The following is a 22,917-nucleotide window of genomic DNA, read 5'->3' as shown; positions in this document are numbered from 1 at the left end:
TATTACCTTTGCAAGTAATAAGTAATCTTTAGGGTGATTCTTTGGTATTTTGTGAATATTTTGTTTCCAACAATTTTTTTGCCCTGTGTTTTTCACATTTTGATTTATTTATTTTTTTTATAATTCTGTAAAATCTCCATTGGTTATAAAACCAAAAGTATAATACAAGGTACATGAAGAGATGTTTTGCTTGCTTTCGTGTCCCCTCCGCCTCCCTTACTCAATGTGTAATCATTTTAATTCGTTTTTGGATTATCCTTTTGTTGTATTTTAAAAATAAAAATATATTTGTCTATAAATATACTCATATTCCTTCTCTTAGATAAAAAAAAATAACATTCTGTTGTGTAGCTTTCATTTCACTTACAACATATCCAAGAGATCACTTCATAGCAGTATATAGAGATTTGTAGAAGGGCTTTTCTAAGATGTATATATTTATGTATACATTTGTGCATATTCATGTCCTTCCTATGCTTGAAATCATTCAATGGTACCTCATTGCCCTTGGGATAAAATCCAAACCTCTTACGAGACTTGAATGGCCGTTTATCATTGGGCTTCTGCACGTTTCCAGCCTTACCTCTTCCCCCAGCATGTGCACGTGCACACACATAAGTGCTATTATTGCCATACTGAATTGCCCCTTTTTTTGGCTTTGAAATATATTAAAATCGATTTCTCTTTGGAATTGCTTTGATTTCCTTGAATGGACCATGAGCAAATCCTTGATTTTGCGTGTAATACTCCTCTCTGCATAGACAGTTCCTTCTCTCTGTCCTCACTACTCATCCTGTAAGCCTGAGCTGAAACATATTCCTGGGAGCCTTCCATAGCCCAGGTCTGAGTTAGGTGCCCTTCTTCTGTGCTCACCCAACACCATTTATTTATCATTGTTTTGGTATTCAGTGTACAGTGTTCTGATTATTTATGTATATGCCTTCCTCTTAGTCTATGAGCTCTGTGAGCACAGGAACCATGGCTCGCAGGATATGAGGGCCCCAATGCCTGGCATTTGGAAGGCATTCAGTAAATATTTATTGACTAAAAGTGGCAGAAAGGCACAAGCCTGGACATGTATTGTAATATCCATAGACCTGAAACCAAACTCAAATGGAATTTGCTCAGATGTGGTGATCTGAGCAGAAAACGTGAGTTGCCTTATTCATTATGGCGCTGTAGGCAGAGTCCAGACCAGCCTGTGTGGGGGCCTTTAGGTCACCCTGGGATGGTGCTGGCTCATGGCCTGGGCTGAGAGCCAGAGAGGGGCACCATCAGCTGCTCCTCCTGAGAGACAGAGAGATTGACAGGGCCTGGGGGTAGGGCTAGAGATGAGAAAGTGGTGTCAGTCTGTAATTTCCAGGGGTGGTGGGAATGCTTACTGGAGGTGGGACCTGGTGGACAGAACCAAGCTAAGGAAGAACCTGCCTTCTGCATGGGAGCAAATGCTCAGGCCCTGCTTGGTAGAGCATCTCTTGTGGGGGTCTAGGCTCGGGGGCCTGGCCCTTCTTGATGTCGTTGGGCCTGGGGTTTACAGGATGCCCAGGCTGAGGAGGAGATCAAACAGGAGATGAATACACTGCAGCAGAAGCTGAATGAGCAGCAGAGTGTACTCCAACGTATTGCTGCCCCTAACATGAAAGCCATGGAAAAGCTGGAAAGTGTCCGAGACAAGTTCCAGGAGACCTCAGATGGTAAGATTTTTCCCTTTTACTTGGGTCTAAGGTGAAGACAGAAGGCTGGAGTTATGAAGCAAGGGATTGTTACACATCACAACAGCTCCTGTTTTTACATGCTTTCTTGAAACTACCAAGAGCCCTAAAGAGTAGGGGTCAGTTATCACACCTGTTTTTTATAGAGTCGAATACTGCTGAGATTCAGAGAGGGTGAATGGCCTGCCCAAGGATGCACAGCTAGTTGTTGGTTGAGCCCAGGGTAGAATTCATGTTTCTGTGGCTCCAAGCCCAAATTTCTTCTTTTGTACTAGTGACCAGCCCAGTGGTCATGAGCAGTCATGGGGCCATTTTCCTGGGGCCCTCCCCAGATGTCCCTCTTCCTTTGGGATATTCCTTGCTCTGTGGATTGTCATTTACAGGCCATTCTTGCCAGGGTATGGTCCTCAGCCTTGGCGGAACCTGGGCACTGAGGAGTCACCTGTCTTTCCCTCGTGGCAGAGTTTGAGGCAGCCCGAAAGCGAGCCAAGAAAGCCAAGCAGGCATTCGAACAGATCAAGAAGGAGCGTTTTGACCGCTTTAATGCTTGCTTTGAATCTGTGGCCACCAACATTGATGAGATCTACAAGGCCCTATCCCGCAACAGCAGTGCCCAGGTAAGCCAGAATCCCTTACCCAGCCAATCCCCACCATCATGTTGCCCTTTCCTTTAGGCTTCCTATCCCTCTCCTCCTCTAGATCCAAACCCAGATTCTGACCTATCTGCCTTTTCCCTAGGCATTCCTGGGCCCTGAGAACCCTGAGGAGCCCTACCTAGATGGCATCAACTACAACTGTGTGGCTCCTGGCAAACGGTTCCGGCCTATGGACAACTTGTCAGGGGGGGAGAAAACAGTGGCGGCTCTGGCCTTGCTCTTTGCCATCCACAGGTAAGGCTGCTTCTCCCAGGGCAGTTGGTGGAGAGACTGAACTGAGGCCACCAGAGGCTCTGGGGTCCAAGGACATGCAGAGATCTGCAGAGGTGAAGATGTTCTGGTGGAATCTGGATTGCGTCCCTATTTCCCTACTTACTACAGCACATCTGGCCTTGGTTTCCTGGACCTGTCTTTCCCATCCATTCAGCATGCCTTCGCTGGCCCCTGCATGTCTTCAGTCCCACCACCAGGCTTTTGCTTACATGGTTGCTGGCTAATTAGTCCTTTCTGTGCAAATCTAGCTTGAGCATCACCTACCATGCCTTCACATCTCATTTTCCTCCTCCTGTTCCTCTAGGAAGCTTGCTTTGACCAACTGTGGCATACCCTGACCTCCCCCTCCTGAATGCCAGTAGTACTTGAATCTGACCCCCACAACTTAATACTTCATTGATTATACAGCGTCATTCAGCAAGCATTTCTTGAGGGCTGCTTTATACCAGACTGTTGGGGGATTAGGGACACAGATGAGTCAGACATGGTCTCTGTCCTTGAGGAGCTTATGGTCTAGTGAAGGCCAGATGTGTAAACAGTGAGCTAAGTGTTATAACCGGGTGAGTGCGTGTGCTGTGGATGCATGGAGGAGGAAAGTCTAACCCAGTCTGAGGGAGGGTGTGGGTGGCCAGGGAAGGCTTTGAAGGACAGGTAACACTTGAGTAGGAAATGCAAAGGATGAGTAGAAGTGAGCTGAGACACTGGGGGCGGGTGGGGGGGTGGTCGTGCTAGGCAAAGGGTGCCGTATGTGCAAAGGGGCAGGGAGCCACAACAGCATGGTGCAGGTGGGTGGGATAGACCTCCAGGTAGGTTGGACAGTGTGTTCAGAGCCAGGACAGCTTTATCTCCCTAGCTGGTCTGGAAGCTCTGGAGAAAACTGTGTCTTCTCCTGGTTCTGAAGGATCCTGGAGCACAAGGTTGGATGCAGAGGAGGGTTCAATTGGTAAACTGGCCTTTAGGGGGCTCAGGCTACATTAAGACCTGGGTGTTTTTAGTCTCTGAAGAAGTGGAGGGGGATGCTGGCCTGTGTGATGGGCCCTGGGGCTACCCTGCCCCACCACTGCCCCCATCAGTGTCAGCTCACCTACTGGTTCCCTCCCAGCTACAAGCCAGCCCCCTTCTTCGTCCTGGATGAGATCGATGCTGCCCTGGATAACACCAACATTGGCAAGGTGGGTGCAAGGAAAGTGGGGCCCGGGAGGGAAGCCCTTAGGTTGGGGCTGGGTTTCAGGGAGCAACTCCTGAGTGTGCTCTAGCCGTTCCTGCTGCCTGCTCTCTGTGCCCGGGAGGCTGGGCTCAGGGTCATTCATTCACGCCGTGCTAATCAGTGGCCTCTTAGCCTCTCTTCCCCCCTACCCTCCACCCCTTACCCCACCCCTCTGACTCTGGTTCTGACTGGAAAACACAAGGGAGTGTTAGGGCTTCAGCCCTGCTAAGTGCCTGGCGGCCCCTCCCACAGGTGGCAAATTACATCAAGGAGCAGTCGACTTGCAACTTCCAGGCCATCGTCATCTCTCTCAAGGAGGAGTTCTACACCAAGGCTGAGAGCCTCATTGGAGTCTACCCCGAGGTAGGGCGGGCCTGGCTCAGGAGCCAGCCCCACTCCCTGCCTGACTCCCCAGGGCAGGAAGGGAAGGCTGCAGTGGAGGGCCATGGGGGTGGGGGAGCATAGGGATTCAGGTCCTAAACAGCTATTTGGGCTTGTTGGAGCCCTGCCTTAGAGGCTTAGCCAGCCCAGCTGGGCAGGGCTATTGCGTCTGGGGACAGGTGGAAAGGCCAGGCAGAGGCAGCCAGACGGCAGAGAAAAGGAGAATGCAGAGGTAGGCAGGGAGAGAAGGCACATGGGACCGAGCACATCCTCTCACACCCAGAGAGAACCATTGCTTGGGCTTTGGGCAGGTATGTAGGGAGGAGGGTTTGAGGCCCCCCAGTCCTGGGGTGCTAGACCCCCCCCCCAATTCTCTTCTTACAATTTCATTTTTCTTTTTCTCCCTCCTCCTTCAGCAAGGGGACTGTGTGATCAGCAAAGTCCTGACCTTCGACCTCACCAAGTACCCAGATGCCAACCCCAACCCCAATGAGCAGTAGCAGTAGTTCTGCCCTCCTGCCCTGTCTGGATCCCTAAGCTGCCCCTCTCCCACTCTCTGGATATTTGGTTCCCAGCCTTCCCCTACCTCCTGTCCCTGTTTGGTATAGTCATGGGATTTAGGCACTGCTGTCAAGCATGAAGAGGAACAGAGGTGATGTTAGGTCTGGAGCAAAAATTCCTGAGCTTCAGGGAGCATCCTGGCCTTTGGAAGGAGGTGCTGAGCTGAACTGAGCTGAACAGGGCCATCTGTCCATTCCCCACCTTCCCCTCTCCCAAACCTTCCCTCTTCACCCATAATCATGGGTCCCTTGGGCCCTTTGCATCTTGCTTGTGTGTGGGTATGTATGTGTGTATATATGTGTCTGTGTGCATATGGGTGTGTTTGCAAAATAATAAAGATATTGGAGACCCATTTTAGAAGGAGCCTAGGCTGCATTTGATTCTAAGAGAGCTTAGTATGACAGCACCCCAGAGCTGGGCACAGGTGTTCAGGACCTCATAGGAATCAGTCATATGGAATTGCCTTCATTCACTTGTGTGTTTTCATTCATTTGTGTGTTCATCAGACATATATTGAGCACCCTCTGTTTGTCAGGCTCTATTCTAGAAATACTGAGCTGAATCAGACATGATCTCTACTGTCCTACTCAGGAGATGCAGTGGGTTCATGATTTCCCATGGTCAGCTGAATCATATTTATAGGTGCTTTGAATTTGTGAAGAGGACGATCACCTCCAGGCTTCCTGGAGAAGGGTCACATTTGAGCTGAACCTTGACAAGTTGATAGGATTTAGTTGGGCACTAGGAGTGGAGCCTGGGCTCTGGGGACAGACATTTGTGGGTTCTAGTCCTTTTTTTAAAAAAAATCACTTAACTAGTTTGATGTTGGGCAAGTCATTTGACCTTTCTGTGCCTCAGTTTCCTCATCTGTAAAATGGGGCTAACAATATTACCTACCTCATAGGATTTAATGATGTCAAGCTCCTCACTGGGGGCCTTATCCCTGCTTGGAGCCCACTAGGTGCCGACCCCTCAGAATACAAACTTTCACATACCTAGACCCCTGAGGGCTCTGATCCCAGTTGTTGGGGACAGAAGGAGCCTCCAGATCTGGGAAACACTAAATGCCCTGGTTATTGAAAAAGTTCCAGGGCACCAATGGTGTTTGCCTGATAAGTGAAGGGCCTAGGAAGCCTAAAGCTTCAATCATGTATGGTAACCAGGTGCCTGGGCCCCAACCCGGGTCGTGAGGAAATAGGGGAGAGGTAGCCTGGGCCACATCCCGGCCGAATGTGTGTCAGGTTCCTTCTGGGAACTGTGTCAGCTGCAGGGACTGTGCAGGGGCAGCACAGCTTGCTGCCATGAGGTCAGCCTTTGCTCGTTCACATACACTATCAAACCATCACCTTGTCCTGATTGTATATCACATTCTTGTTTTTTAAAAGGTAAAGCCGTTCTAAACTACTCAAGTAATGCATGAATCCATTCTCTTAAGACGTGAGATTTATAAGTAAACTAGCCTTGTTTGGATACCATTGCCCGGCCCCCTCTAAACTGCTGTTGTTTGTTGTACATCCATCTAGACAGTTTTAAGACTTTGACATGAGTTCATTGAAAATATTATTGTGTATTTAATACAAATGGTATATTGAGTCATTCTGTAGTTTGCTTTCTTCGTTTAATGGTGTTCTTGAGATCTATGCATGTTGTTTGGGCTAAATGTAGATTGAATTCAGCTTTTATAATTGCTGTATGGAGTGCCATCATATGACTGTACCACATCGTACTCATTTCTTTTGTGATAGCTAGATAAGACTGTTTTCTCTTTTTGCTATTATAAAATACTACACAGGAACATTTGCGTGTGTGTGTGTGCGTGCGCGCGTGCTTGTGTGTGTATGCGTGCGCGCACATGTGCATATGAGTTTACCTAGGGTTGCTTCCTAGAAGTTGAATTGCAGAGTCATAGACTATTTATATTTTTGTTTTGAATAGATACTTCCAAATTGCCCTCCTGTACTATTTACTCAGTATTTTTTTTTTAGGTTGTCTTAGGTATAACATTGTTATCTACTTCGGTTTCATCCTAAGTAGTGATATCCGTGAAACCATGGGTCTGATGTGCTAATTATGTATTTTTCTAATACATATTAAAAGGCATAACTCAAAATAAATTTGTCTGTGTTCAACCAAAGAAGTCATATACCACCAGTGGTACATGTGCTGTAGTATGGGAAATACTGGCATATCTGAAAGAGCACAATTTGGGAGTCACCCTGGTTCAAATCCTAGCTGTAGAAACTTGAGCTCATTACCTCACCTCCCTGAATCTCAGTTTCCTCACCTAGAAAGGGAGGTAATACGTGCCCTACTCTGTGGCAGTATAGGGAAGAGGAAGTTTGAAGTGATTTGGCTGGCACCTAGATCATTATAGACCTCTCAAGGTAGCAATTGCTATTCTCCCCACTTTATAGAGGAGGAAACTGAGGCCTAGGAAGGTGAAGTGACCCAGCTACCAGATAACAGTAAGAATTTGAACCCAGGCTCCCAATTTGGTATTGTGCTTTCTCTACTGTGAGGGTGGTTATCAGTCTTGGCTGTGCACCAGAATCACTTGTGAAACTTTTTCCTTTTTTAAAAATCAAAGCAATATATACACTGGTTAGAAAGTAAAATAGTACAGAAGGGCTTATAATGCAAAGCAGCTGTTCCTGCTGCACCCCCACATCCAAAGGGTGTGGAGCTCCTTGCTCTGGTCCCGCCCCTGGAAATCTAATTCAGTAGGTGTGGATAATAATCTGGATAACAAATTCTTACCTCACAGGGTGGAAAGAATTAGATGAGATGCCTTGGACTAAAGCCCTGGCCTATAGGGACACAAGTGTTCCAGAGGACTTAGGTCCTAAGGATCAGAGAGGTGAGGCTTTGTCCTAGGTCCCAGTTGGTTCGTTGGCAGAACCTAGACTGCAACCAGGAGGGATCTCTGTGCTTGCCCAGTGCTTTCCCACTGTGCCACACTGCCTCCTGTCATTGTAAAGCAGCACGAGCTTAGTGAAGGCTGTGTTCAAATGAGAGCTGACACCACAGTGTGTGTGGATCCAAATAGCATCCCTAGGGCTTTTGAGAGGATACTACGTTGACTCCCTTATACCCTGGACCTGGTAGCCTTGGTCTAGGGAGTTGAAGAGTACTCCATGACCATGTTTACCTTTAACTGGGCATTTCACTGGGAATTGCTGTGTTGCCCACCAGGAACATAAACATGTGTCTAATCTTTGTCCTGCCTTTGAGGAGCTCAGTAGTTGGGGGAGGCAACTCATAGAACAGCTGCTAACCATACAGTATGCTAGCACTCTGCCGGGAGCATGGAAAAGGGAGGGCCAGTAGCCTACGTAGAGGTTCAGGGAAGGCATCCTCTAGTCTCAGAGATGACACCTGAGCTGATCTTGAGAGACTGGTAGGAATTGCCCAGTTGAAGTGGAAGGAATTTCCAGGTAGTAGGGACATTTATGCCCAAAGACCTGGAGGCAAGAAGCAGCAAGACAGTTTAGAAATCCTGAAGTAAGATTTGACAGAGTTCAAATCTACCTCATGGGACAGCGTGGCTCCCAAACTGACTGCATTAGAACCACATGGAACATCCCAGGCCCCGGCCTCTGAAAGTTCAATTTCTGTAACTGGGGTGAGCCCTCGGGATCTAGAGTGCTTAGAAAAACTAGCACATGACTCTAGGGTACAGCCAGGTTTGGGAACTGTGGCCTGAAGGCAGCGTGGGAGCCATGGAATGGTTTTAAGTAGGGGAGACCCTGAATCGGATGCGAATTTTATAAACCTCTTTCTAGCAAGCCACTATAGAATGGATTAGGTTAAATGTGCATGCTGTATGCTGCCATGCCTGGAGTTTCCCTGTTGGCTCAATTTCTCACACTGTGTTTGCTTGTTTTGTTTCTGAATAAGCTGAAAGCACCACAGGTATGGGTCTGGGGTTATCTTGCTACTGGCATATCCCCAGCAAAAAGCACAGTGCCTGACCCCAAACAGGCACCCAATAAATAGTTTTTGCATGAGTGAATGTGTGAATGAATGCATTTGTGACAGAGAATGGAGACAGTGGGATGAGTTTGGAAACTGTTGAAAAGCCTAGGAGGCCTACTCAAGGGCAAGGGCAGTGGGAATGGATCAGAGGCAATAAAAGTGTGAGCCAGACTTGATGCCTGAGGATTACTGGATGTGGAGGGTGACTGAGGATAGAATGTATGCCCATTAGTAGCCCAGATTCCTCCCCTATCCCAGTCATTCTCTTTCCTTATTCATCTAAGTCAGAATCTCCTTCCAGCCTCAGCCACTGGAATTCCTCCCTCAAGTTAGTTAAGCATTCTGTGTGCTCTGTGGTCCCCTCCCCCTCCACCCCCACCTTCCCACTCCCACCTCACCCCCCAGCCATTGATTCATTCATCCAGTTCAATAACTCTTGGCTAAGCACCTCCTGTATGCAGTGAGGCTCTTCCAAGCCAGGACTCTGACTCCCTCTTTCCTACCTCAAGAGATGTTTTTGAGGGCTTCCCCAGGTAAGACTTCCCATCCCTTAGTAAGTAACCTAAAGCAAGATGCCCAGATGTCAGACCTGTAAGGGAACTTACAGACTTTGTCCAACCCCCCTCCTGAGGCCCTGGGAGGGGAAGGAGCTTGCCCAAGGTCCCATTACTAGAAAGTGTCAGAGCCAGAACCGGAACCTAAGTTCCCTTTCCACATCACCACTAGAGCCTTGATCTCTCCCATCACAGATCAGGACAGGCAGAGGCGGCCAGGGAGAAGGTGGGACTTAGGTCGGCCTTGAAGGTCAGTGTACTGGATAGGCCAATTACACTGCCCCCTTCTGGAAACCCTCAGCAAACCTGCCATGCCCACAGTCCCTTCCAAGGGGTTTCTTAAGCATGAGTTGCCATGCTCTGTACCATGTGACCTCACTATCCTGGCCACAAGAGGTTAGTTTGGGATAGTATCGGACTCGAAGACAGCCAGTCTCTAGGCTATAGCCTATTAGGTGGACTGCTGTAAAAGTTCCACCTCATAGTGATGGCCTGTGTCAAATGGCCTCCAGGGAGGCCAGATGTGAGGCATTCAGAAGTGAACGATTTTAATTAGAACTTAGCAAGACAGAAGTGGTGGATGAGGGGTGCCAGAAGCTAAACAGCAAAAGCTAGGAGAAAGCTTTAGGGACCATGAGACATTTATATCATGAGAACATGGGGCCACAGGTAGCAGAAGCCATGAAGCAGCAAGACAACCATGGGCCAAAAGGACACAGAAGCCATGAAGCAATAGGAGCCACAATGTAGCAGGAGCCACGAGGAACAGAAACCACGAGACAAAACCATGAATACGAGATCCACGAAGCAGCAGAAGGCTTGAACAGACAAGATCACGAGCAGAAGCACTGAGACTTGTCAGAGCCACAAGGTAGCGAGGCAACAGGAATCGAAGAGGCTGCAGGAATTATGCGGCGAGCAGAAGCTACAGCACAGAGAAGCCCTGGATTAACTGGAACCGAAGCCCCCAGAAGCCAGGAAGCTGCAGGAGCCAGGAGGCCGAGAAGCCCTGAGGCCCCTGAAGGCCAAGTGCTAGCGAGGGAGGGTAGCAGGGGGAAACATTTTTAAAAAAGGTAGTCTAAGTAGCAGTAGGAGGAGTATAAATACATCCAGAAAGAAGTTGAGTCACCATTTTGGGAAGCACTATAGAGAAGGGAGCAACAGATGCCTGCAGCTGAGGGGGTGACAAGATAAGCCAGGCTCTAGAGCTGCTTTGGATCATGAACCATTTTCAAGTTTCTGTTCCTCCATGAGGCTGCCTGTGTAGCTGTTTTTGTCTTCCTTATTTCCCTGTGAATGCTTCAATAAATTTCCATCACTAACCTGAGTGTGTCTGTTTTTGTGATCTAAAAGAAGTTAATACTGCGGTGTGCACTGTAGATGGGTGGATAGCAGGGCAGAAGGTCATCCAGGTGGGTTTGAAACAAGACACAGGTGGGAATTCACTCATCCTTCCTCTCATGCCTTCAGTGGCACAGGTACTTCTCATTCATTTACTCCCTGGCTCCTTTTTCTCATTCATGCTCCCACTTACTGTCCATTTGTTCATCTCTTTGTGCATAATTCATTCATTCACTTATTAGCTTGTGCACTCAGGCATTAATATAAGTGTTCACTCATTTGTTGGCTCCACCTTTGCACCCGGTTGGTCAGCCAGAATACATGGGAGTTCCTGCATCCTGTCAGGACCAGGGCTAGGTTCTAGAGATAAGATAGAATTCCTGAATTCTAGGAATTCACGGTTTAATTGGGGACTCAAGTAGAGGAGTGCACCAAAGGCAAGAGATTATACGGCAGAGGTCTGGATGAGTCAGGGTGAGAATATAGGACCGTGCCCATGTGGGGTGGAGCAGGATGGAGGGAGTACTCAAGAAAACCTTTATGGAGGAAGGAGCACTCGAACTGCCTCTTAAAGGAAGAGTTGGTGTTTACCATGTAGAAAGGATATAGAACATTCCAGGCAGAAGAGCTGCCTGAGCAAAGTTAACATGAAGAGTGTAAGTGCATGGATTTGGGGGTGGGCTGGGGAATGGGCCTTGTCTTGTGTGGTGGAAGAAGTGGCAGAATCCAGGCAGTGGAGCATTAACTTTGACTCCAGGGGTGATAGGAAACTGTTAGAAGGGTTTGAAGCAAGGGAGTGACAGAGTCAGACTGGTATTTTAGGATGATCACTCTGGTAGCTGGCATGAAAGATGGTTGCAGGCGTGAGATACTGACCTAAGTAACACACCTGGAGAGAGAACATCTAAGTGTCATAATTAGAGGCATGAGTGAAAACTCGAGGAGTCCCTGATGAGAGAGGAAAAAGTTCTACCAGGGGACCAAGGCAAACTTTTCAGAGGAGGACTGAGCCAAGCCTTGAAAAATAAATAGGATTCCAACTGGTAGAGGTGAGGAGTAAGGGCTTTCCAGGCCTGGGAGACCTGAAAACAAGCCAGGAGGTAGGTGTGTGTTAATGAGGTAACTTAAAGCTAACAAAGATTGCAGTTTGATTGCAGCAGAGCTGCACGTAAGCTAAAGGCAGGAAGGGAGACTGCAAGTTTCACAAAGTTTTTTCTATAATGCTGCCTTCAGGTCTGCAGATACAAGGGAATTTGGGAGGGAGGGAGTAAGTGTGGGCAGGAATGTCCTTTTCCTGCGTTCTTAAGATTAATTTTAAGTACATGTTCATTTTAAAATAGGATTAGTGCACACACATTATTTAGAAGGCAAATCAATAAACTTAAATCAGTACAAAAGGACATGAAAAGTTGAGTCTCAGCCCCACTCTCTACTGCTTTTCGTTATTAGCAACCACTGTTCGTTATTTCTTCTGATTGTGACCTCCATATTTAAATATTGTGTTATGTGAGCATTTGTCTTTTATCAGTTTCAGACATTAACCCATTGATGTCCTGCAAATGACAAGTGAGGATTTAGGTCACATCAAGTTCAACTCTTGTCTTTCCTGCTTCCAGTATAGTTTTGTTTCTGTACTACTTTTCTGAATTTAAATGATACTCTTCATTTTCCATGACTTAGAGACAATATTTGACCAGAATTTTGTTAGATGAGAATGTCTTTTCTTTTTCCCCCTTCCTCTGCTCTCAACCTCCCCAACTTCTGTCATCTGGTCTTTTATATTGTCAAAGTTGATAACATTTGAATCCTGTAATCATGATTATAGTTTTTGATATGCATGTTGTCTGTAGTTTGATTTGAAAAGTGATAAGCAATTGTAGAATATGACTGTAAATACTAAAGAAGCCATTTAATGTACTTTTTATAATTTTTCCTTGTAGTTTTCATTTTTCCTCAAGTTTCTTTTTTTTAAGATTTTATTTATTTATTCATGAGAGACACACACAGAGAGAGAGAGGTAGAGACAGGCAGAGGGAGAAGCAGGCTCCATGCAGGGTGCCTGACGTGGGACTCTATCCTGGATCTCCAGGATCATGCCCTGGGCTGAAGGTGGCGCTAAACCGCTGAGCCACTTGGGCTGCCCTTTCCTCAAGTTTCTAATTCTCTTTTCATCTTTCACTGTTTTACTTTATTGTATATTCCATTTTTTTCTTCTCAGAATTCTCTATTAAACATTCCATCAGGCCTACTTTTTTTTTTTCCTCCAGGAAGAAGGTCTCTTGGAGGAAAAAAACAAAAGATCTAAGAGACCTTCTTCCTGGAGCCCGCTATATTCTTTCTCAAATTGGACTAGTTGCTCTTTAGGCCTGATGCAGGGCTGTCATTTCTGGACCTTCCTTCACTGCTTTCCTTGCTTAGATCCACTATTTGCTGATTCCCAGGGGGTTTTGTTTTGTTTATTTTATTTTTTTCCATTGATGGTTGGACCACATCCTCAAGTAACTTTCTCAGGAAAGTGCGTAGGAGTTAGACTTCCGAAATCTGCACATCGAAAATGTCTTTAGTCCTCCTTGTACTTGACTGTAAAGGTTGAAGTTCAACATCATTTTCCCACTGTGAAGGAACTGTTCCACTTTCTTCTAGCATCCAATTTTGATGATACACACTCTGATACCAGTCTACGTCTCATGGCTCTGTAGGGAACTTTCCCCACATCTTTTTTTTCCTCCTCCTTCCAGATCTCCATGATATAAATGTGAGATCTTTTGTTACCGTTTCACAGGTTCCCTAAGGTTCTGTTCACTATTTTTTCCAGTCTATTCTCTCTGTTTTCCAGATTGAGTAATTTCTATTGTTCTATCTCCCAACTTCACAGATTCTTTACTCTGTTCTCTCCATTTTGATATTAGCCCCATCCATTGAGGTTTTTGTTTTGGTTTTTCACTTCTAAAATTTCCACTTGGTTCTTTTTATCTTCTGTTTCTTTGCTGACAGTTTCTATTTTTAATTTGTTTTAAGCCTGTTCCTAATTGTGCATTGAGGCACTTTATGATGGCTCCTTAAAAACCCTTGTCAGATAGTTTTTAACATATCAGTGTTGGAGTCTATTAAGTGTCTTTGTCATTCAAGTTGTGATCCTCTTGGTTCTTGGTATGATGAGTAATTTTCTGTTGAAACCTGGGCATTCTGTTTCAACTTGCCTCCTCAGACACTGTTGTTCCAGCAGTGAAAGAGGGGACATTGCCTCATTAGGTGGGCGTGGAAGTGTAGGATCCCCGCTCAGTCTCTGTGGACAGTCCAGACTATGGATAGTCATTACTCTTGGGTGGGGAGATGGGAGTTGCAGCTCCCTCCTCAACCTTCTCTGATACCACCCCAGCAGGAAGGGAGAGGGGCGACTTTTTACAGCCAGCGAGGGTAGAAGTCTAAGCTTCCCACCTGGTGTTTGCTGGTGGGACCACAGTTTTTTTCTGTGGTATTTGGCTGGAGTGGAGTTATCTAATGGCCACTTCTAGCCAAGTGGAGTTATCTAATGGCCACTTCCTCCCCCCAAGGCTAGGGTATGCAAGCCAAAAAGCAAACCAAGGGAACTCACCACCATGTTGCTTCTCTGCTGCCAAGGTCTCTAGCATGTTTGCCTTCTTCTCTTCACTTCTGAGAGTCATGTTTATACACAATGCCCCAGGATCTTAAATGTACTTGAGAAGAGAAATAAGGAAAAGTACTTCACCCACCCACCCCCACTTTAAATAGTTATTTTTTAGGAATTATATTCTTAGTGTTCTGAAATTTTATAATTATGTGTTTAGGTTTGGGGATTTGTCATTCATTGTACTGGTTACTGGTTAGGTCCCTTCATTTTGAAGTTCTTTAACTCTGGGGAATTCTTTTATTTATTTAATACATTACTCCCTTCCGATTATTTTGTTCTCTCTGGGAACTCCTGAATTGATCTTTTGTAGTTTTTATCTGTTCTCTCCCTCAATCTCATTCCCCCTCTCCCCCCCTTGCCTCGTTTTCTCCCTCTCTTCCTTTTGGAAGATTTAACTTTTATCTTTCAACTCTTTTGTTGCTTTTTTTTTTCTTTCATTTTGATGATCACATTTTTAAATTTCCAAATATCCATTCATGTGCCTTTTCCTTTCTTACAGCATCCTATCTTTGTTTTTTTGATGCTCTAGTATCTTGACTCTCTCTGGGTACACTAAAGGGTTTTTTTTTTCTTTAAAAAAATATGTTTCCTTTGTGATTTGTTTTACCCTTTTTGCTTATTTTGGTCTCTCTTAATTTGTGGTCATTTCTCAAGTGCCTGGTAATCCATGGTTGTATACTCATATTTAGGAATGTAACAACATATCTGATTGGAAGCTCTGTGTATGGGGGGCAGCGCTAGGTGACTGGTGGCTTCCCTTTAGGATGATTGGTTGGAGAAGAACTGCCTGCTATGCTGCAGAGTCCCTGAATGCCAGAAAGCAAAGATCTTTTCTCTGAGGTTGTTTAGTTTCCTTAGTTAAGAACCCTCTGGGTTTTGCCTAATAGACACCTGGCTGCTGTGAGTTACACACAAGGTGGTGGGTTAATGGTTCAATATACAACCTTCCAATTAATCTCCCTGTTTTCAGCCCAACATCTCACTCCTACTTTACATCATACCTGGCATTGTTAAGACCCAAGACATTCCAGGCTTCTGCAGAGAAAGATCAACTCCTTCCTCGGTGGCATCATCATGCATACTCCAGGCTATGGCTTCCTCCACCATGCTTCATCAGTTACCATTTGTCCATTACTTTCTGTCTTCCAGAAATGTGTTAAAATCTCTCTTGCTGATGGACCTGCTCTCATTCTCTTCATCACTGTGTTTTTATACCTTTTTTTAAAATTCCTTTACTATCATTTTAGCAAGGTCTCAAGTGGGAGTGGAGATAAACACATGGTAAGTCTGCCATCTTGAGCTGGAAATCTAGTCGATAATGGTTTGTTATTAATTTTTCTGGTAATTATCTTAATATCTCTAAGTGATATGCAGATTTTTCTATTTATCAACTTATCACTTTTAGACATTATCTGTTGACTTCCTGCTATTTAAATCATCCAACTACCTTCCTCCCATGCCCCCAATATAACTCTACTATTATATATCCTCTATTCCTTACCTTTGTACCTTTCAATAACAGATTTACACTCCTTTCAGTATCTCAACTTGTCATTTTTATTTTTACTTCAATTAATAAGATTAATAACATTTACATTCTGGTCTATAACCATAATTAAGTCATCCATACTTAGCTGGCAGGTCATTCTAAAAGTTTAAAGTCAATAAAGTGTTTATGTTATTATAATTATGTAAATGTTGTTCCCTGAAGCTCCAATTAGTGTACTAGGATTACGTTTCTTTTCTTACACAGTATTTTTTTTCCTGGAGTTTCTAATTGCCTTTCTTTTTTCCTTGCGTTGTCTGACTATCTCCTTCTTAAGTTGTTCCAAATTCTCAAAGGAAAGTATAAAATCATTTGAATCCCCTTTTTTCCCAGATACCTTCCTCCTGGAGCCCTCCGTCTTCCTGCTCCAATTTGGACTGATTGCTCTGTAGGCCTGCAGCACAACTGTCATCCTGGGACGTCCCTTCATTACTCTTCTGGGCTGGACCCAATCTTTCCCGGACCCCATATCTTCCTCTTTCTTAGTTTACTCCTTTGTAGTGGACTTTATGGTTGTTTTCCAACATCCATTCCTCTCCTCTCCCGTTGTATAACAACTATACAATTCGAGTGGGATTGACTCCACTGCCAGCTCTAGGTATAGGCCTTTATTGGTATAAGCCAATCTGAGTGTCATGCCCCTTGCCACAGTGATGATTGGTTCTGGCATGATCCAGTCACACTGAAGCTTAGAACTTTTGTTCAGTTTTTGAGGGAAGAGGTGGCCTGTCTTCCCTTGGATATGAACAAAGAAGCATGTGGCCTGTTTGCTGCTGTTAGCCATCTTGTGAACATGCAGAAAGCCTACCTGAGGATGGAGCTGACAAATGGAGAAGGCAAAAGAATCACAGAGAAATGGAACCATATTCCTGATCATACCATGCCTGAAGTCTGCCCTGCCTTCGGACTTCTCAGTTAAGTGAGCCAATAAATTACATTTATTATTTAAGCCGGCTTGAGTTGACTTTTATATTACTTGTACCTGAAAGCATTCTTAAACTTTTTGCTGTCTCTCTTTACAGAGGGAATGTGAGTGTATTTTTTGGTTATATAAGGTGGAATTATATAGGTGGAAAGCATTTTTGTGGAGTAACTTTGAGAAGGGTGTATGTAGATGTTTGACAATCAAAAGAGTAAACTCGGTGGCTACCTAGCATCTAAATCCTCATCCTGTTAGGGAGATTCCCCCCTCTTATGAGTCTTGGTTGGAGGCAGGGCTCCACTTCCTACTGTGGAAACTGAAGGAGGTCAGAAACCTCCTTTCCCTGCCCACCAGGGGTTGAATATTCTGTTCATGGCCTTGAATCATGGTCAGGTCAACAGTATAAGGGAGAGAGGAATATACAAAGTTAATGTATGAATGATAGATTAGGAGAATATATTTGCAATGTGCAGACTGGCAAAAGATGGATAACTAGAAAAAGAAGATAGTAAACCCAATAGGAAAATAGGCAAATGATGTGAAAAATAACTAACAGAAGGAGAACCTTGAATTTGTACAAGGGGAAACTTGAATATATTAAGATATTTTCAACTTTGCTAATAATTAGAAAGGTGAAAATTAAAATAACAAATTGCTATAAGAATGGCAACATGCAGAAAGTCAGTATTATCAAATACTGATGAGGATGTGCAGAAAAGGAAGTTCATGGGTGGGAGCATGAGCTGATCCAGGTATTCCAGAGATTAATTTGGCAGTACCTCCTGAATTCAGTGTGTGTAGGCCCTACAACATAGCCATTGTACTCCTAAATATATATTCTGGAGAAATATATTCCTGGGAAATTCTCACATAGGTCCTTAAGGAAATATAGTTGAGGTTGTTTGTTATAGTGTTGTTTGTGTTAAGTGAAGAATTGGGAGCAATCTAAATGTCCATCACCATGGGACCAGATAAGCAAACTATGGTATATTTATAGGATGGGAAATAGAAAACAGTAAAAAGAAATGAGCTAAATTTACTATAGCCACACAGATAGGTCTTGAAAGCCTAGTGTTGTGTGAAAAGGTAAAAACGGAATGAGATTTCCAGCATAACACCATTTATGTAATTGTAAAACAACACTATTTTCATGGATATGCATATATCTAAATAAACATATGGAAGATGAATTGGAAGTGTATATACATGAAATACCCTCGAGTAGCTCACTAAGGTGGGCAGTCAAATGGGAGTGGGGATGGGAACCGGAAGGGAAAAATAATAGTACAATGAAATAAAGCAAAAGAGGGGCCTTCAGTGAACTGGGGAAAATAATGTGCCATGGGTTGAAGAGCATGAGTAAGACCATGCGGACGTCGACCACAAATGAATGATAGCAGACAGGAGGATGGCTGGAGGTCATCCAGAGTGGTGGGTGGTAGTAGGATGAAATCCAGGGGTTGTAGCAGTGGGGGTAGCAGGACCAGTAGTGGCATTATATCTTGGCTGTTCCCATGGTGTGGCCTTATCTGTAGCTTCTCCTACCTACATCTCCAGGCTTCTGTGAACTACATGATAATCTTGTAATAAGTCCCTTTTCTGCTTAAGTTAACTAGAGTCAGTTTCTGTTACTGGCATCCAAGAATCCTGACTGAGACATCACCCATTTCATTGGAGAACATCCTCAAGTAACTTCCTTAAGAAAGGTAAAATTCGGGGTCTTTGCATGTCCGAAAATGTAGCATTATTTTATCTTCATGTTTGCATGATCATTTGGCTTTAGAATTCTATGTTCAAAAGATCTTTCCTGGGCAGCCCGGGTGGCTCAGCAGTTTAGCACCGCCTTCAGCCCAGGGTGTGATCCTGAAGACCCGGGATCGAGTCCCACGTCAGGTTCCCTGCATGGAGCCTGCTTCTCCCTCTGCCTGTGTCTCTGCCTCTCTCTCTCTCTCTCTCTCTCTGCCTTTCATGAATAAATAAAAATCTTAAAAAAAAGAGAAAGATCTTTCCTTCTGAATTTTGAAGGTATTGCATTTAGCATGTAGTGTTGCTAATTAGAAGTAGTGTGCTAATATTCTCATTCCTTCCTTGGTGACCTGTTTTCCTCACCTCTGGAAGCTTACTGTTTTTCTCATTCATGTGTTTTGAAATATCAGAATGATGAGCTCAGGACTGTTTTTTCCCCATCTGTTTTCTGGGCACTTGATAGTTGGATTCTTCCAATCTGAAGACTCATGGTCCTCTCTGAGAAATCACACTGTTTTATTTCTTTGTTAATTTTCTCTCCTTTATTTTCTCTGTTCTCTCATCCTGGACCTCTTATTGATTGGGTGTGAGATCTCCTAGATTATTGTCTTTGTCTTTTTATTTCTCTCATATTCTCCATGTATTTGTTTTTTTATTCTGCAGTCCGAGACATTTTCTTGAGTTTATCTTCTATTGTACTTGTTTTATTTTGGCAGTCATTTTAAATTTCTAAACTCTCTTAGTCTCCAAAGGTGCCTTTTTCATGGCATCCTTTTCTTTAATGGATGCAGTGTCTTCTGTGTATGTGTGTGTAATAGAGCTTTACAGGAGTCTTGGGGATAACATGATAATTACCAAGCCAGGAAGGAAAATTGTAAATGGATGTCAGATATTACCTCTCCAAGAAAATGCCACCACTCATGCCCCTCTGAATGGGGCTGTGTATTGGCAGTCCCTCTCCTTGGCCCCCAGGACTGATACCATGTGTGGGCAAGGTGATCATTCAACAACTGGATGGTTTTGGGCCATGTGCTCAGATCTCCAGCTTTTACCTTGACACCAGAGAAAGGAGGTCATAGTTCTTTTCCCCACTCCCAGGCCTACATGAGGCAATCACAATACTCGGCAGCACATTTCACAGAGTGGATTGTTTTTAACATTATATAATATATATATTGGAAATGACAATCCTGTCTAGTTCCCTTGTACAATCTTCCTTTAACAGGAGTCAACAGCAGTTGAACCTGGCATATCTCTTGATGCGGTTCAAACTGAGTATCTTCTGTGAGCAAAGGCCTGGGCAAAAATGTGCACACACATCTCTCAGGAACAAATAATTTTCAGGGGCAGTCCAGCCCAAACCCATGTTTGGGATAAAAAACGAACTCAGTGGAAGCATAATGCTGTAAAGTACACCCAAATTATGTCACTGTTCAAAACATTGAATATTTTATTTTATTTTTTTTAATTTTTATTTATTTATGATAGTCACAGAGAGAGAGAGAGAGAGAGAGAGAGAGAGAGAGAGAGAGAGGCAGAGACATAGAGGGAGAAGCAGGCTCCATGCACCGGGAGCCCGACGTGGGATTCGATCCTGGGTCTCCAGGATCGCGCCCTGGGCCAAAGGCAGGCGCTAAACCGCTGCGCCACCCAGGGATCCCAACATTGAATATTTTAATCAGAGTGGATAACAGTTGCTGAATGCTTACCTTATACCTGGCCCTTGAATTATCTTCATTTCATGGAGAAGGAAAGTGAGGCTCCCAGGTGTCACTTGCCCAGAGTCACAGAGCTAATAAATGGCAGACAGGAAATTGCACCAGGACTGTCTAACCACAATCAACCCATGTAAGTGTTACAAGTGCTGTACTGGTTTCCATAAGTCACATTAGAGTTCATGGTGATAGCACAATTCTCTCTAAGATCAGGGGTGGACACCTGTGATACCTTTGTCTAAGTAACAGACTTATTCTGGTAAGTTTGCTTCCAAGGTGAATTGATGTCCTTTCCTCTAGAGACAGAAAACTGCTACCAGCTTTTATTTTGTTTTTAATGTTTTTCTTTCAGAGAAACCATAACACTTCTAAATTTTAATTTTTCATCAAAGTAACACTCGCATATGCTTAAAAAAAATACGGTTGTGCTGAAGAGCTCATAAGAAAACCCAGCCATACCCTGTCCCCTCCTGCTGCCAGTCCCTGCTTCGTAGAGGCAACTACATGAAGGATTTTACCAGTCTTGGGCTGTTTCTTCTGGCATTCACCACCCCCAACCCCCTTCCCCTTTGTCATCTCCCAGTCAGAGGCTGAAGAGCCACTTTCTTAAGCTTCCTTGCAGCTAGAGATGGTTATGTGTGCCAGTTATGGCCAGGAGAGGTTTGCTGGGGAGGGGGTGGGGGGACCTTCTGAAAAGGCTTTTGCTTTCAGAGACTCGCATAACTAACACTGTCCCTTCCCTTCTTTTCTCTGCCTTGACTATAGCCGTGCTGCCTGGAGCTGTGACAGCAATCTTGTGACAGTGAGGGGATGAACATGAGGGTGAAGACACAACACATGAAGGCAGACAAAGTTAGAGCCTGGTTCCCTGATGGCATCATTGAGCAGCTGAACCCATGCCACACTGATGTTAATAATAAATGAACTTCCTGAAAAATAAATAAAGCTAGATATGTTTAAGCCACTGTCGGTTTGGTTTTGTGTTGCTTGTAGCTGAAAGGATTTTTAACTGAAGGATCACTGTGTTTCTATAGAATACATTGATACTACTATTTCTTTTTTAAATTGAAGTAGAGTAGACCTACAATATTATATCACACTATTTCTTTAACTTAGCAATTCGAGACATGATCTCTTGACATCTCCTTAGAGTAGAAGAGGATTTTAATCCCCCTCCTCACACATAACATCCCTATATCCCTCCCTTCACTCTTCCAGTATGTTTATATCCCAATTTCTGGTAAATCAGTAGTTGCCACAGGGCCAAGAAATGTACTATAATGACCTGGATTTATTTTGCATTTTTTTATGTTCCTGAACTTAATAATTGCTTGCTTTTTTTTTTTTACCCCCGCTTGAGATGGGTGCAGCCTTCATTTTTCCCATTTGCTTCATCAGTTCATTCATAACCCTATAAGCATGTTTTTTTCACAGATGTTCAAACCTCCCAGCCCATTGATTTAAGAAGAAACCAATAGAAAGTTGATTGGTTGGGAGCCTGGAAGAGGCAGAGGTTGATCAAGTCAACTACTAGACTTTACTGTGACTGGGTGGGGACCAGCACCTTCTGCTGGAGGACTCCTAAAGTCCGGAAATTGGAGGCTTTGTTCTAGAACTGTTTGATTTCTTTAAGAAACCCTCTGTATTTTGCTTAAGTGCAGATGCTTGGCTCTTCGGATTTCTGCACATGGAGAAGGGCAGAGGGAGGGTGGGGGAGTCAACTGTTCCAACACATACTTTGAATTCTCCCCCTGTCAGGGGCTCTACATTTCATGCCTACCATCAGGATAGCTCTTCTGTGCCAGAGTCTCACCAGGATTTTTGCAGGGTAGACCAGGGTTCTCCTTCGCAGGTTCCCCGTCCCACATGTGGACTGTGCCTCTACCTTTCTCTGTCCTGCTTTCTCAGTTACCACCACTCCAGCCTCTTTCTGCTTGCCAGAAAGTTACTGAAATCTCATCCCCATTGATGGGACCTCCTCCAGCTCTTTTTGGAGATGTGGGTTTGTACACAATTCCTTTACTCTTATTCCCAGGAATTAGAGGAGACAGATGTGTTCCACCTTCTTGAATGGAAGTTAGAATCTGAATTATTAGCTGTCTCAGATTATGTGGATATGCCTTAAGCATGTAGGCCAACATTTGTGAACCACTGGCGATAGAAAAAGCCTGGGTTTGGGAGTCTGAAGCATTTAAGTTCGAATTCTGACTCTGACCTCCTTACTCAAGTCACATCCATGGGCCTTGACTTTGTCCTCTACGAAATGGGAATGATAATGCCTATCTGATAGAGTTCTGGAGAGATTTTCTTAGCTACTGTGTGTAAAGCATCTAACACAGGCCTTGGCAGACAGCAAGCAGGTGTTCAGAATTGGAGTGATTACTCTTTAATGGGAGCAAGTGGGAAATGTGATTGGAAAGATTTGAATCAGGTTTTAGGAGAGCCTCAGACACCAGGACTTATTCTTGTGACACTGAGCCGTAGCAGGCTTGTGATCAGGGAAGTCACTTGAACCCAGAGAATATGTCAGATTGTTCCCTCAGTCTGGTGTGGGGAGGAAGCTAGAAGCCCTTGGACCAGCAGCTGTTGGGTTAAAATCTTCATCTGCATCTGAGTTATTTGTAACCTGTTGTCATGGCAACAAGTTTGGCAAGAGAGCCAGTGCTGCAAGCTCCT

General features: G+C 44.5%; 1 protein-coding gene across 7 annotated transcripts in view; it reads left to right on the top strand.

Annotated features, from left to right (window-relative positions):
• SMC1A (structural maintenance of chromosomes 1A) overlaps nucleotides 1-21,206 on the top strand; it is a 49,712-nt gene extending 28,506 nt beyond the window's left edge. For 2 of the 7 annotated variants that reach the window (XM_072743465.1, XM_025988661.2), the window contains exons 20-25: nucleotides 1,538-1,694; nucleotides 2,175-2,329; nucleotides 2,451-2,602; nucleotides 3,744-3,813; nucleotides 4,101-4,211; nucleotides 4,646-10,641. In XM_072743465.1, coding sequence (XP_072599566.1) covers nucleotides 1,538-1,694; nucleotides 2,175-2,329; nucleotides 2,451-2,602; nucleotides 3,744-3,813; nucleotides 4,101-4,211; nucleotides 4,646-4,729 — 729 coding nt within the window. In that variant the 3' untranslated portion in view covers nucleotides 4,730-10,641. Of the gene's footprint in view, nucleotides 1-1,537; nucleotides 1,695-2,174; nucleotides 2,330-2,450; nucleotides 2,603-3,743; nucleotides 3,814-4,100; nucleotides 4,212-4,645; nucleotides 10,642-16,191; nucleotides 18,487-21,006 lie in introns of those variants that run through there. The other 5 variants (XR_011998118.1, XR_011998116.1, XR_011998117.1 and 2 more) reach the window with 5 other exon arrangements.
• The last annotated feature ends 1,711 nt before the right edge of the window (nucleotides 21,207-22,917 follow it).

The sequence above is a fragment of the Vulpes vulpes genome, chromosome X (genome assembly GCF_048418805.1).
Source record: "Vulpes vulpes isolate BD-2025 chromosome X, VulVul3, whole genome shotgun sequence".
Classification (NCBI taxonomy): Eukaryota; Metazoa; Chordata; class Mammalia; order Carnivora; family Canidae; genus Vulpes; species Vulpes vulpes.
Note: the sequence above shows the minus strand (reverse complement) of the source record. Positions and strands in the feature narration are given on the sequence as shown.